This window comes from Eleutherodactylus coqui, chromosome 13, assembly GCF_035609145.1.
Source record: "Eleutherodactylus coqui strain aEleCoq1 chromosome 13, aEleCoq1.hap1, whole genome shotgun sequence".
In the NCBI taxonomy this organism is placed as follows: Eukaryota; Metazoa; Chordata; class Amphibia; order Anura; family Eleutherodactylidae; genus Eleutherodactylus; species Eleutherodactylus coqui.
The window spans coordinates 66900960-66916473 of record NC_089849.1 but is presented as its reverse complement, the minus strand read 5'-3'; the positions used below and the strand labels follow the sequence as shown (position 1 = coordinate 66916473).

Here is a 15514-nt window from a genome sequence, read left to right as displayed (position 1 = left end):
AAGTCTTCATTCCTATGTGTGCTGTACAAAAAAAACTGTTTTTAAATTGATACAACTGCCGAAATAATGAAAATTGTAATTTTTCTCCTACTGCTTTGCTTAGATTTATTCAAAAATTGTAGTGTAAAAATACACAGTACACCCCTAGATAAATTCGTTAGGGGGTCTAGTTTTCAAAATGGGGTCATTTGTGGGGGCTCTCTATCGTTTTGGCCGCTCAAGGGCTCTACAAGTAGGCAATGGGGCCTAAATCACCTTCATGCTAAATTTCTGTTCTGAAAGCCACCGATTACTCCTTTCATTTTGGGCCCCGTTGTGCATCCGGACAAAAGATTAGGGCCACAATAGGTATGTTTCTGAACACGGGACAAACTGGGGTATCTATTTTGGGGTGCAAGTCTTCATTCATGTGTGTGCTGTACAAAAAAAGCTGTTTTTAAAATGACAGAATTGACAAAAAAACGAAAATCACAATTTTTTCCTTTTGCTTTTGCTTGAATTCATTCAAAAACTGTGGGGTCAAAATGGGCAGTACACCCCTAGATAAATTCGTTAAGGGGTCTAGTTTTCAAATGGGGTTACTTGTGGGGGTTCTCTTTGATTTGGGCCGCTCAAGAGCTCTACAAATGTGCTATGGGGCCTAAAATGCCTTCAAGGAAAATTTATGTTCTGAAAACCACCGACTACTCCTTTGGTTTTGGTCCCCGTTGTGCATCCAGACATAAGATTAGGGCCACAATGGGTATGTCTCTGAACATGGGAGAAACAGGGGTATCCATTTTGGGGTGCAAGGCTCCATTCATGTGTGTGCTGTACAAAAAAAGCTGTTTTTAAAATGACAGAATTGACAAAAAAACGAAAATCACAATTTTTTCCTTTTGCTTGGCTTGAATTCATTCAAAAACTGTGGGGTCAAAATGGGCAGTACACCCCTAGATAAATTTGTTAAGGGGTCTAGTTTTCAAAATGGGGTCACTGGTGGGGGCTCTCTTTGGTTTTGGCCGCTAAAGAGCTCTACAAAAGTGCTATGGGGCCTAAAACGCCTTCAAGCAAAATTTATGTTCTGAAAGACACCGACTACTCCTTTCATTTTGGGTCCCGTTGTGCATCCAGACATAAGATTAGGGCCACAATGGGTATGTTTCTGAACACGGGAGAAACAGGGGTATCCATTTTGGGGTGTAAATCCTCTTTTTCATGGGCTCTATAGGAAAAAAATATGTCTTTAAAATGACATATTTGCAAAAATATGAAATTTTATTTTTTCTCCTCTAAATTGAATTAATTCCTGAAAAAAACTGGTGGGGTCAAAATACTCATGACACCCCTCAGTGAATACATTAAGGGGTGTAGTTTTTAAAATGGGGTCATTTGAGGGGGTATCTATTATTCTGACACTTATGAGCCTTTGCAAACTTGGTTTGGTGCAGGAAAGCAAAGTGTTCCTCAAAATGCTGAAAAGTAATGTTAAATTTGTATGTCCTCTAAATGGTTAAAAAAAACACAAAAGTTTTTCAAGTGTGCATTCAGAATAAAGTAAACAGATGGAAATATATATCTTATCAAAAATTTGTACAGTATGTTTGGACATATTTGAGCTATTACGGTTGAAAATGTGAAAAAATGACAATTTTTTCAAAATTTTTCCAATATTGGTACTTTTAATAAATATACACAAATTATATCGGTCTCTTTTTACAACCTAAATGAAGTACAACATGTGGCGAAAAAACAATGTCAGAATCACTTGGATATGTAAAGCCTTTATGGAGTTATGCTACGTTGAACGACGCATGTCAGATTTCCAAAATTTGGCTCCGTCACTAAGGCGCAAACAGGCTTCGTCACTAAGGGGTTAAACCCTTGCGGCACTAATAGATATAAATGCAGTCATATTATGCACTCAAAAAAATCCTTTGTGAATATTACATTAATATATATCCATCATTAGTTATAACTGTAAACACATTAAAGAGTTTATACTGTCTGAAAAAACCCATTGGAACATAATAGAAAACTTATGATAAACATTATCATACTAATAAAAAGTGTAGCACCTAGATGTAGATATTAGATAATCCGCTGTCATAATATGATCGCATTAAGACTACATCGGACATCCATAGAAAACAAAATATTTTACTTATGTTTACTCAAAAAATGTCAGAAAAAAAAAAAACGCATCTGAATCGCATAAGGAGCGCATGGGGTCGATCCCATGCGGTCATTATGCGATTCAGATGCGGTTTTGTTTTTTGTTTTTCTGACATTTTTTGAGTAAACATAAGTAAAATATTTTGTTTTCTAAAACCAGCAGCTAACCAAAGGTAATGAAGAAGTTAACATGTCAGGTATCTGGAATCAGTAGTAATTGTTTTTAACCTATAAATTAGTAAATTTTGTAACATATGTTGAGGTGAACAAGGCATTACGCCGAAACGCGTTCTTGTGATACCATGTACCTAACTATGCAAGCTTAAGATGGAATAAAGCAAAGAAAATTCAACTCACGTGTCCGGATTCCCATACCTTTTCTGTTATTGAACAAGCCACAGGACCGGATGGCTAAACGGATCTGAGTTTGTCTTTCTCTGCGTGGACAGACCACAAGCACCGCAAGCTCCCCAGGAGGTGAGATAACTTTTTATATGTGTAGCTAAGTACCACCTAAGGACCTCTCAGCTAAACATTTTAAGAATACGAGAGTTGTATAATTTATGTGTGTTCTTGTCTAAAACACTTTGCCGATTTTTTTACATTTTAGAAATAAAAGCTATATTTTAATTTGATTTCCCCTTCGGTGAATTCTAAAATCTACATTTAACCCCTTTTAGTGACGGAGCTTTTTTGCTTTTTTCCATTTTTGTTTTTTCCTACTCCCTTTTAAAAAATCGTAGCTCCTTTATTTATCCATAGACATCGCTGTATGAGGGCTTGTTTTTTGTGGGATGAGTTGTATTTTTCAATGGTACTATTTATTGTACCATATAATTTACTGAAAAACTTTTAAAAAATTCTTTGCAGAGAGAAATGGAAACAAAACGACATTCCACCATCTTTCGGTGCGTCCTGTTTCTACAGCACACAAATTGCAACAAAAACGACCTGATATTTTTATTCTATGGGTCAGTACGATTACTACGATACCAAACTTGTATAGTATTTTTTTTGCTGTAGTACTTTTATTTTTTTTTTAAGATATTTAATTTTTTTCAATTATTTTCTGCGGTCATTTTGTGCGCGCAATACCTTTTTTATTTTTTCGTCGATGTAGTTGAGCAAGGGCTCATTTTTTGCAGGATGTCCTGAAGTTTCCGATAGTATCAATTTGGAATACATTCGACTTTTTGATCACTTTTTATTGCGTTTTTTCTGGGAGACAGGGTAACTAAAAAAGTGTATTTCTGGCGTTCTTTATTTTTTTTTTCACACGACGTTCAGCGTGCGGGAAAAATAATGCGCTACTTTGATAGATCGGACTTTTATGGACGCGGTGATATCAAATACATTTTTTTATTTTATGATTTAGATTTTTTAGTAATTGATATGGCAAAAGGGGGGTGATTTAAACTTTTATAACTTTTTTTTTTTAACAATTAAAAAAAACTTTATTGATCTTTTTTTACTTTACTTTAAAGTCCCCCTGGGGGACTTTAACATGCGATGCTTTGATTGCTCCTGCAGTATGACGTAATGCTATAGCATTACGTCATACTGCTTTTTTACAGGCAGTCTATGAAGCCACCCTGTGTGGATGGCTTGATAGGCAGTCTGCTAAGGCAGCCCTGGGGCCATTCATTAGGCCCCCGGCTGCCGTGACACCTGCACGGCTCCCCCGATCTCACCGCGGGGGGGCCGTGCGGGACCCCCGAACAGCGTTCGGGGGATTTAAATGCTGCTGTCAGAATTGACAGCGGCATTTAAAGGGTTAATAGCCGCGATCGGCCGAACGGCCGAGCGCAGCTATTGCCCGCGGGTGTCAGCTGTAATAAACAGCTGATGCCCGCGCTGTATGGAGGGAGATAGCGGCGGTACCTCCCTCCATACACGTCCTGCAACAGCAGGACGTAGTTTCCCGATGGGGCGGTCGTTAAGGGGTTAAGGACGAAAACACATTGCTGTAGGCGCAGCAATGCTCAGCAGTACGGAGTGTAGCTGCGCCTGAATGAGGGAGGAATCCAGTGCTGGAGCTGTGGGGGAACCAGGAGAGGTGAGTATCAGATAACACTGCTCAAGAGCATTTTTACATCTGGTGTGCGATATATCAGTTCTTATGGATTTTTGGGTGTAGAATCCAAATTTACCTTTAGAAATGCTGTATCACGTAAGGGTTTTATGTAATTTAGATTTTTTTCAATTTTATTTCAATTAGGTTTTCGTGTTTGCGCTCATTTTCTGGATTATTATTTATATAAAATGAAATCAGTGACTAGGCTAAACTCTTTATGTGAATGCAATATTCAGTGGATGAAGTTCTAAAAATGGTCACTAGATGGTGTAGAACAATGTAGTTGAGCAGGAAGGTTACCGACATGAGCCTGTCTGTACTCCTGTTTAGTGTTTGTTGTAATTTGCATGAAGCACTTCTCTTGATTCTTACCTCAGCATATCGGTATATTTTGCGTTTCATTCACAAATACATTACCAGAAAAAACATTATTAAGTTCTGAGTGTCATTTTAGGTAATACTGTATTATTGTCTATGTAATAGTGCTATGTATCTCAGAAATGTGATGTGATAGGTAGAATCTGATTCTTCCACTGAATTCAGCACCCCAAAATTAGTTGAATCAACCTGTTTTAGATACAGAAAAAATATTTTGATTTGTTGACAAGTGTAATTTTTTTTTTACATGGGGAGCATGATTTTTAAAATTTAACTTGGACCCCTTTAAATGATTTGGTTACTGAACTCCATCTGTCTTCCTCAGACTTGTCCGCTCTTTTATCCACATTAATTGCAAATTGCTTAAAAGGAGAAACAGGACCATATGCTTGCAGATATGCAACATTTTAATGGGTAACAAAATGAAAAGGAATGAAGATTATAGGGCCTCTTCACACTGGCGAGAAAATCTGCTAAGTGAAAACGCATGATTATGAAACCAATGAATTTCTATAGTTTTATTCTCATTTGTGATGTTTTTACTCCTGCGATGCTGCATGAAAAAAATTTGCAGTATGTTCTATCTTTCTGTGATATCGCCCATTGTTTTCAAAGAGAAAAGATCGCTATCTCCTGTCTCTGCTATGACAGCTGCAGCAGGGGATTCCTTAATACCTGCAGGGAGTCCCCTCATCACTGAACACCCTGCTGCTGCTGTCAGTGTTCAGTGATGAGGGGACTTCCCACATGGATAAAGGAATCCCCTGTCACAGCAGTGACATCGCACAATTCTCACTATGTTTGCAATGGGGCCGGTAATGCTGCTGCCGGCCCCATTGAAAACAAGGTGAAACCCTTGGATGAAGGAATCCCCTGTTGTAGCTGTCGCGATCTTCTCCCATTGCTTTCAAGAGGGACGGAAATGCTGCTGCCATATTGAAAGCAATGGAATGAAGGGATTCCCCACAGTGATGCAAGGCTGTTTTCACATGAAAACGCCTCGCATCAAGGGGTTTTTAGAAGGTTTGTGAGAGAGATATTTGGCCGTGAATCACGACCTGATATTGCTCTTGTAAGTGTGCAGGGGCCCTAAAGGTGTCATCTCACAAAAAATATTGTTTAAAGTTACATCCAACCCATAATTACAAACATTTTTGCATTCACACTTATTAAAAAAATGTTTTTATCCCCAGATATTCCACAACTAATGTTAGAATAGCGCCACCTGCTGTTTATATTGAAGAGACTTTTTGTGTCCACCTCTAGAGAGGAGCGAGCATACTCGCTAAGGGCAATTGCTTGAGCGAGCATTGCCCTTAGCGAGTACCTGCCCGCTCGAGACAAAAGGTTTGGGTGCCGGGGAGGGGGAGCGGTGAGTAGCGGCAGTCAGCAGGGGTGAGCGGGGGGAGAGAGAGATCTCCCCTCCATTCCTCCCTGCTCTCCCCCGCAGCTTCCTGCCCGCCGCCGGCACCCGAACCTTTTGTCTCGAGCGGGCAGGTACTCGCTAAGGGCAATGCTTGCTCGAGCAATTGCCCTTAGCGAGTATGCTCGCTCCTCTCTACCCACCTCAGTAAAGGTACCTTTACACAGGGCGATTATCGCCTTAATAATCGCTGGAAACAGCGAATTCGTCCTGTATGCCTGTTTGCAGTGAATAGAGGTGGGCGATAGGAAGCGATCTCCAGCCCACTCTTCCTCCATTCTGTGAATTACTATCTCTCCTGTGTCAAAGTACAAGAGAAATAGTTGTTGGGATGGCTGGTGGGCACTTATGCACTCTACATTCATCATGTGTAAAGGTACCTAAAACCTAACAGGGAGATCAGATATGCTCAGTCTTGTTTCTCTCTGTGCGCCACTGGTTATGTGGTGGGATTCATGGTGTGGAAGTTGCTGCATCTTCTCTGATGTCAGAAGAGATGTTGAGCAAGTGATAAAAGAAGAAGACAGTGTAACTGCAGAATAGATGTGATTGTAGTGGCCCGGAGGGTCCTCCAGAATAGTTTCACTAACATTTGTCCTGTCACACCTGTCTATGTTCTTCCCTGAGGCATAGAAAGTGCCGTACGTCGTGCCTGAGAACTTAACTGGTTGCCTACTGGCTATATGTCAAGCCTCCACTGATTGGTGGGAGAGGCCAGAGCTGGAAACATCAGTATGGGTCTCTATGCAGAGGGGGAGGAGAGCAGAGAAAGTGCGGGAAGAGAGAGGAAGTGAAGGAGGAGTTAGAGCAGTCGGTGGAGGGGAGAGTCTGAGCGAGTCATGGTCAGAGGAGGAGGTGTGTTAGCACTGCTGCCGAGCGTGCAGTGATCCAGCAAGCCCTCAAGGGTAGTGAGGTCCTTTTCTGCTCCCTTGTCTTTCCAGCAGTGAGGAGTAAAGAATTGGAGGTCATCGTTCCACTAAAGCAGTGAGTTAAACTATCTGGTGAATTCAAAGCCAGGACAGTGGTCATTTCAATTCTCATCCAACACCTGTATCTTACACTTCCAGTAAGCCCATCAGATAGTCAAACCTGTGAGGAATCATTACTGAGTAGCCTCTAGAGAAATAGAGAGAGAGCGTTGAAGTAAAGTGTTGTTCAGTTGCATTTATACTGTTTTCAATGTGTTAAGTAACTGCATCATTGCCGGCTCTCTTAAATCCTTGTAACACTGTAAAGTCTGAGTGATGTTCAACTGTTAATTTCTAAAATTCTAAGTTAAACTGTGTGCTCCCAGTTTACTGTCTCAAATTATTTCACGATCGCTTGACTTAAGAGATAAGATTGGAGTGCTAGCACCACCTATGACAAAACAAATGTTTATTTTAAACATATCCCTATACGTTATTTGTGCCACTGTGCGACAGCTGAGCAGAGCACCATTACCGCCACTCTCAGGAGGGATTACAGAGCCTCCCGTAACAACCATCTTGCAATCTCCGTGGTCTCCATCACTTTGGCATGATCAGCTTGGCCATTGCATGATTATCTTGGAATATTTCCTGAAGTGGACCAGAATATAAATATTTGCAGACCATACAAAATTATACAAGATAATTAATACAAAGGAGGACAATGTATGGCTGCAAATGGACCTAGATAAGCTGGGGTTTTGGGTAGAAAAATGGCAAATGAAGTATAATATTGATAAATGTAAGGTTATATGCAGCATCCAAGGGGCAGGCCTTGAGCCGAGGAGACAGCAGTGTAGAGTGATAGCCTTGTCATGGGGATCTACCCTCTCCTCGCTACAAGTGGCTAGGAACCCAACCCCGTTACTAGTTGGGGGAGATCACAAGGGAAAGCAACCAAAGTAGCCTGAAGTCCTGTTTGTCACTCAAATCTTGGGGTGCATTAAAAGAGGTATGGAACAAGGGATGAGAACATTATCCTCCCACTATATAAGGCACTTGTCAGGCCTCACATGGAATACTGTGCACAGTTCTGGACACTGGTGCTCAGGAAAGATGTTGCAGTGCTTGAGGGGGTTCAAAGAAGGGCAACTGAATTAATAAACAAAACAGGAGGACTGGAATACCCAGGGAGGCTATCAAAATTGGGATTATTCACCCTGGAAAAAAGACGGTTAAGGGGCGACCAAATGATTATGTATATGTAAGGTCGCTACTCATGTCTGCCACCCACATGCGGTTCCAGGCAGTTGCAAGCATCCCTCTGCTCTCCCTGTCTGCTTTCATCCAGCACTAAGAGGGTTAACCAGCTCTCTGCCTTTCAGGGGTTAAATATACATTACTCCTCTATTTAAGTTGAGCTGTGGCACTTCCCCTTGGCCTCAGAATTGGTGTGTGTTTTTACACTCAGCTTTCTTTGGTCATCTGTCTGCTGACAGTTCCTACGTTTGCTCCCCATCAAGGTTCTTGCGAAGGGATGCCCTTATCAGGGCAATCGCCTTGCTGGTACGTAGGGGCTTACCATTCCCTTTGCAGCCAAGGGTCAGTCTCCCTTTTCCTGGCAACAGTCCCACTATCTGAGAAGTCATCTGCCAAACATACCAGGACTGGTCTAGGCTTGCTTGGTTGGTCCAGCGGATCCACAATCCATAATCCGTAACAGTATAAATACATTAGGGGACAATGCAAGGATCTCTCCCATGATCTGTTTATACCCAGGACTGCTATGGTAACAAGAGGTCATCCTCTACGGTTAGAGAAAAGAAGGTTTCATCACCAACACAGAAGGGGGTTCTTTACTGTTAGAGCAGTGAGACGGTGGAACTCTCTGCCTGAGGACGTGGTGATGGCAAAATCCATAGAGGAGTTTAAGAGGGGAATAGATGCGTTTCAAGAGAGCTATGATATTACAGGATATAGACATTAAATAACCGGCGGATTTGTTGATCTGGGTCTTGGAGTCAGGTAGGACCTTTTAAATGTTGATCTAGGGTTTATTCTGACTGCCTTTATGGAGTCTGGAAGGAATTATTTTTACCCCAAATGGGCTAAATTGGCTTATGCCTCATTGGTTTTTTTTTTTACTTCCTCTGGATCAACAAGGGGGGAGGGGGTGGAACAGACTGAACTAGATGGACATTATCTTCTTTCAGCCTAACATACTATGTTACTATGTATGTAACTATAAACAATGTTTTTCATGGGACAACCCCTTTAAATAGCAAGCTGTTGAGATTACTTACTGTAGGAATCTTCATCAAGCATCCATCTTCATCAGGTTCTTAGAAGCAGACATGAGAGACCACAAGTCAACATAGTCAATCTTCCAGATATTGTCTTTAATAGTTTGTGTTAGTTAGAACTTCAAAAGTGACACCACACAAGTTAAAGAGTTGTCTGAAAATTAAAATTAAAATAGAGAATGAAATCTGTACTCTCCTTTTAAATGGACCCCCGTCCTCACCCCTTTGGTCTGGTTAGTTGCTGCAATGGTCACAAACTATTTATTGTTCACCTGACTGCTGAGTCATTCATTGGCTTCAGCTGTCATGTGGCGTTCATGCTCATGTGTTCTCTGAAGCCAGTCATTGGCTGAGCAGTTGTGTTAATAATGAATAGCATGCGACCTCTGCAGCAACTTGCTGAGCCGAAGCAGTGAGGATCAAAGAGGCAGAGCTGAACTTGTGGGGCCTTTCAATAAGTGAGCTGCATGGGTTTTTCTTTTTGAGTCTCAGCCAATCTCTTTACTGCATCTTTATGGGGTTTCTTTTACTCCATGTAAAAAAAATGCAGCATGTCCTATTCTCGTAAGACATGCAATGCCCATTGTCCACGACGCTCATATAGTTTGCAGTCTAATGAGAGTTGCACTTGAGCTCGGGTGTAATTAGCAAATGGAAGTGTGAATTAGCCCTTAGGAAATGTTAACAATATCAGATCTGTGAAGGTCCAACTCCATGCACCCCTGCCAATCAGCTAAGTGAGGGGTGCACGTTTTTTCGTCATATGGCCCTTCTGCTGCTCAGTCCCATTGAAGAGAATGGGACTGAGCTGCAATATCAGGCACTAAACTATGAAGAGCATTGTACTTGGTAAAGTGGCCATATGGCCCCTATGAAAAGCTGATCAGTGGCAGTGCCTAAGGATAGGTAATCAGTATTAAATCCCGGGAAAACCCATTTAACCTTTATCACCTCTCACTTATCAGGTAACATGAAACACTGGAGTATATGCTGGAGTAAAAGGTAAGGAAAACCATTACCAGCCATCCAGCCAAGACATTTTTGGGGGCTCCCTATGACAGCAGTTTGGAATTTTCCAACATTATTGATGTCTACTGTATGTAAGAATGCAATGTAATATGTGTATCCGATCGCAGAAAGGAACACAGACACATAACAGTAAGGCTTGCAAAATATTTTATTAGAAATGATAAGAAATGTTAAAGAAGAAACCTCTGAGCTATCCGCACAGCCCGGAAAATCTCCTAGTTCCATATGAAGAGAAGCACATACTCCATTCATTTCATATAGTAAAGACTACGTCTACCCCAACAGGCCTCTGTGCTTCTATGAGCATAGGTCTGAAGCTGTGAAACCCTACATAAAATCACAGGAGGAGAAAGAAAAGACAACTATGTATACATTTAATACCAAATATCAGGATATATACATAAAAATCATCTTAATTACACAGCAGTAGTGATATAAAGCACAAAATACTATTGCTTAGGACAGTAAAACACTGTGTTTAGTGTGTCAGGGTTCATTGGAAGAAGGCATGCAGTGAGCAGTATATACATATATACTGTATATTGCTGCTTTAGAGGGGCTCTCGGTATCTATAAATAATCTTAATTGAAGCAAGTATATAAAATGTTCACAAGGTGTTGTACTAAATTAACTTTTTCCAGAAATGGCACTACCTTCTCCGTGGGCTTAAAATGAATGGGGATGAGTTGTAAAACCACACACAGCCTACGGAATGAGTAGCGCTGTTAATGAATAGCAGCTAAGCTCCTTTCTCTAATCCCATACAGTCCCTTTAATAGACTTAAAGGAGTTGTCTTACTTCTAGCTGTTTTGGTACAGGAAGACAATAGCTTCGTACATTGCGCAGTGGCCTCGGTTGGTATTGGAGGCTGAGTTCTGTGAATGGGACTCAGCCTGCAGTACTGACCCTAGCCACTGTGCAATGTATGGCGCTGTCTGCTTCCTGCAGCAAAACAGTTAGAAGTGGGACAAACCCTTTGAGTAATTTAGTCCCAAAAAGATCTCATTGTCCTCAGCTATAGGAAACACACTGTTTATATACAGTAGATCCATGAATGAGGTATGCATACATAGAGCCTGCCCTTTTGTTGTTGTCCATAAAATTTGCTCTTGGGTACCAAATTATTGTAGAAGTTATGTGATAAGCTGTGGAAGAAAATGAAGAACCCCTTTAATGTTTACGTTGCATTTATCCAGTCTTATTTGTGCCCTAATTAAACTATATTTCAGAGGAGGTGACATTAATGTTGTGATATACACTGCTCAAAAAAATTAAAGGAACACTTAATTAAGTATCACAGTATAACCCTAGGTCACTTAAACTTCAGGGATATCACTTTGTCCAGTTAGGAACCATAAGTGATTATGAATAAATTTTACCTGCATTGATGCACATGAAAGGGACAACAGGTGTGCTGGAGGGGCAACAGCAAGAGAACCCAAAAAAAGAAATTGTTTTGCAAGTGGGGACCACAGATAATTACTCTCTGCATACCTTCCTGACTGATTCTTCTCTGGTTTTACCAATGTCCTGGTCCCTACTGGTACATGAGATGCTACCTGCAGCCCAATCAGGTTACACAGGTAGTCCTGCTCCTCCAGTTTGGCACATCCATACATTCCATTGCAAGAAGGTTTACTGTCTCTACCAGCACAGTCTCAAGAGCATGGGGCAAATACCAGGACATGGCTTGTTAAGACAAGGAGAGCTGGACAGGACCATAGAAGGACAGCAACTCAGCATTAGGTATCTGCTCCGTTGAGCTAGATGGAACAAGAGGAGTACTGCCCGAGTCCTACAGAATGACCTCCAGTCTAGTCTGTATGTTTCTGACCAAACTGAGGGTGGCCTAAGGGCACAACGCCCTGTAGTGGGACCTATGCTCACAGCCCACTACTGTGCAACTCAATTGGCATTCTTGGTGATTTGGGGTCCAACCCTCAGTTGGTTGATGGTCTTGGTTTCCATTGACCATTGATATGCCTCTTTATTCTCAACAAATTACACAATTTATATGACTATATATTTTTAACTTGAACTTTCATTCATCAAGATCCGATGTGCGAAGTGTTCCCTGAATTTTTTTTGAGAAGTATATATTACTCTATAATAAGGAAAAAGGGATAGTATTCCAGTAGAACTGGAGATATTGCATGATGCATACAATGTACCAACCCTTGCGGTGGTGTCAGCTCTGCATTGTGGGAAGTATCACTGCATCCTGTAAATGTTACACAGTTTAGTGACCGTCCCATTCTAGTTTAACCACCATGATATGCCTAAAACTTCACAACACTCTCTATTACAGCCAGTCTGTGGACATGTTATGTATTTCATATCACTTCAACCAACCATAGAAGATACTACATGTTGTATAGTTTAAGCTGATCTTTCACGTCTCCTTCTGACATCATTCCAAAGGTTTCTTGGTTGCTTTCCATCATCCTAAAGATGGCACCCAGTTGTTCCCTCTGTACCCTGGCAAGGAAAACACATCATGTATCTAAATCCAAGCAATCTATCCACCTCAACCTGCAGAGCTTGCAATCTAACTTTGACTGACTGGAATTCTGTCACAAAAAGGGGATGTCAATTATGCAGCTGATATACTTTATAATAAGCGTAACTTTTGCCAACAGCTCATTGTACAATGAAGAGGCAGACATTTCGGCTCCAACATTTTTGGGCTTTTCAGTATAATATGGACTGATAACACAGAAGGCTCATGCAGTTGATATTAGTTCTTAGGGAATGCATTGTGAAATATCTGCAGTTTTACCAATCATGGTGCCGGCTATAAAAATGGCAAGTTTCATGTACAAATGCTACAGGTATAATACTCTCATGCAAGACATGTTCTTCACTGTGGAGTCACATAAATGGGACTACCATGGGTGACTGTGGTAAAAAGTGGGATTACAACCAATCACATTTTAGTTGTAAATGCCTCATTTATTGCTTTGAGCAAGACTAATGTTGGCCATACACCTTCAATAGCTGTTGAGCATTTATTGGCCAGCTACTCCTGCCAATATCACCATGCACGCTTGGTTAGGCATGTGTTCTCAATTGGTAGAGGGAGTAAGCTGCTGCCAGACACCTCTAGTAGCAGCTTCCTTGAGATCAAAAGGATCGACCATGTAAAATTCAACATGCCCAATCCTTTTTCCCCGACCTTTATGGACCAGGCAGATCTAATACACATTAGACGTTTGGCTGATCCCTCCGAAATCATTGGGTTTGGCTAACCTTAGTGCGCCGTGCATGAACACCTTTACACCACTCTTTTTGTCAGTAGTAACAGTTGATTACGACCGCCATAGAGATTAGACAATCAAATGCATATGGGGCTATCAAATATCCTTGGATAGAAGTTCTTAAGGAGACTTGATTTTCGTATAGGATTCTACCACATTTCCATCAGTAAGCCATGTATCACCCGTTCCACCTCCCACTCACCAAAAATATGGATATGGATGTATTGGATTAATTTTTTGGAAAGATCAATGGCGTAAAGTTCCAGCCAAAGCATCTCTTGGCCAACAATGAGCTATTGTCTATGGGCAGTGGTAGATTAGTTATGCGCGAAGGTCCCAGAAGCAACATTCAGTGCAGTCATGCAGCATTGTACAGTGAAAATGTTCTTTAGAGCAGTTTAAATGATTGAAGGTATAGAGAAAAAAAAATGTGTGAGGTGCTGAGGACATGTGGAAGCACAAGGTCAAGGCCTTGTTGTAGCGTGTTATGTTCTTTAGAGGGTCCTAAACTTTACAAAACCCAGCTAGCCCGTCCAATTGTATCTAAGCATTATTAATGACGGAGCTGGCACTGCAATATGTTCACTATTACGCCTTTTAGACAGTATTTTTCTGCATGAAGCTAAATGTATATATCAACATAAGGCATGGCTTGCATAGTTTTAAGACAGATATTGCACTCAACGTTTCGTTTTAAAGCAGGATCAGATCAGTTATGGGTAATCATGGAATCAGTCATGGATGCCAGGCCGTCTTGCAAATTCCCTAGAACCAAGGCAACTCTTCTCTATGCACAGCTATTCTAGAAAATGTGATTTCACCATTCACAATGTACACGTCTTACAGTCGAGAAGCCTTGTTCCCTTTACAGTACATGGCTGTGTGAGACCATGCATTGTGTTTAGTGATCCCATCTCACTCTTAGCTACATAGGATCGGTTATAAAGTTATTTATTTTCCATTTTCCCCTTGTATTGGTTGCCATTTTTGGATTGCTGACATAATATTGTTGGATTGGGCAGATCTGATCTTTTCTGTAAATCTCTTTAGCTGGACTGTAAGGATAACTTCTTATCATCTTCAGCTCTGTAGAAAAACAAAAACAAGAGGGAATGACTAGATATAGGTGACCATCATTGGAAAAGCAGGGCGGTCTTCTGAAATTACAAGACATAAGGCCTCATGCACATGACAGAGCCATGTACATAGAGGTTTCATGGAGAAATATGATGGAGTCCCTACAGTTGTGTACTAAGGAGTGGTTGGCCATCCATGCGATGCCTTCGTACAGTGCCATGTTATAGAGATATTGTAACCCATAAAAGTGCTCAATGCGGCATTTAATAGAATATGGCACATGTACGGAGGCAATGTAAGGTCCCATACACTACTATGGAGGCCATATTATGGCTCCATACAACTCACAAGTTGCACGGTGCTTTGATATGGATGTATGCATGAGGCCTTAGGTTAAGCATAGACTTCTGATCAGGTGAACATTCCAGCATGTATTTGTCTTCCTTAATCACATTCATGCAGAGATATTTGCTACAATCCCAGGTAAATTCAGCTTAATTTAACAGAGATTTCTTTTAGAAGTTTTCTTGACTTCCATTGGCCATTGGTTGTCATAAACGGGCATCTATAACCAGCTTTAGTTTCTTATTAGATTTTAGAAAGGACCTAGTCATAATTTAAAATTACCATTCAATATTGTTCGATCATATAGTCAATGATTATCCATAATATAAAAAGTTTTGAACAATCACTAACAACGCCCCTAATACTTCTAATGATCACATGACAACAATCAATCAGAATTTAAAAACAGGCGAGATAAACATGACTTTCGATTGATTATTATCAATGCTTTTGATACCAGTGTTACAGCAACACAATGCAAATATCTTGGGATAGTGTCATGCAGAATGTCCATTGGTTATACAACCCCAATTTCCCAAGAAGTTGGGACGCTGTGTAAAATGTA

General features: G+C 40.8%; 1 protein-coding gene across 1 annotated transcript in view; it reads right to left on the bottom strand.

Moving 5' to 3' along the window:
- Positions 1-10399: 10399 nt before the first annotated feature.
- Positions 10400-15514, bottom strand: part of MXRA7 (matrix remodeling associated 7) — a 45035-nt gene continuing 39920 nt past the window's right edge. Inside the window, exon 4 of the mRNA XM_066587140.1 lies at positions 10400-12748. Within this exon, the coding sequence (XP_066443237.1) occupies positions 12634-12748 (115 nt within the window). The 3' untranslated portion in view covers positions 10400-12633. The remainder of the gene's footprint in view (positions 12749-15514) is intronic.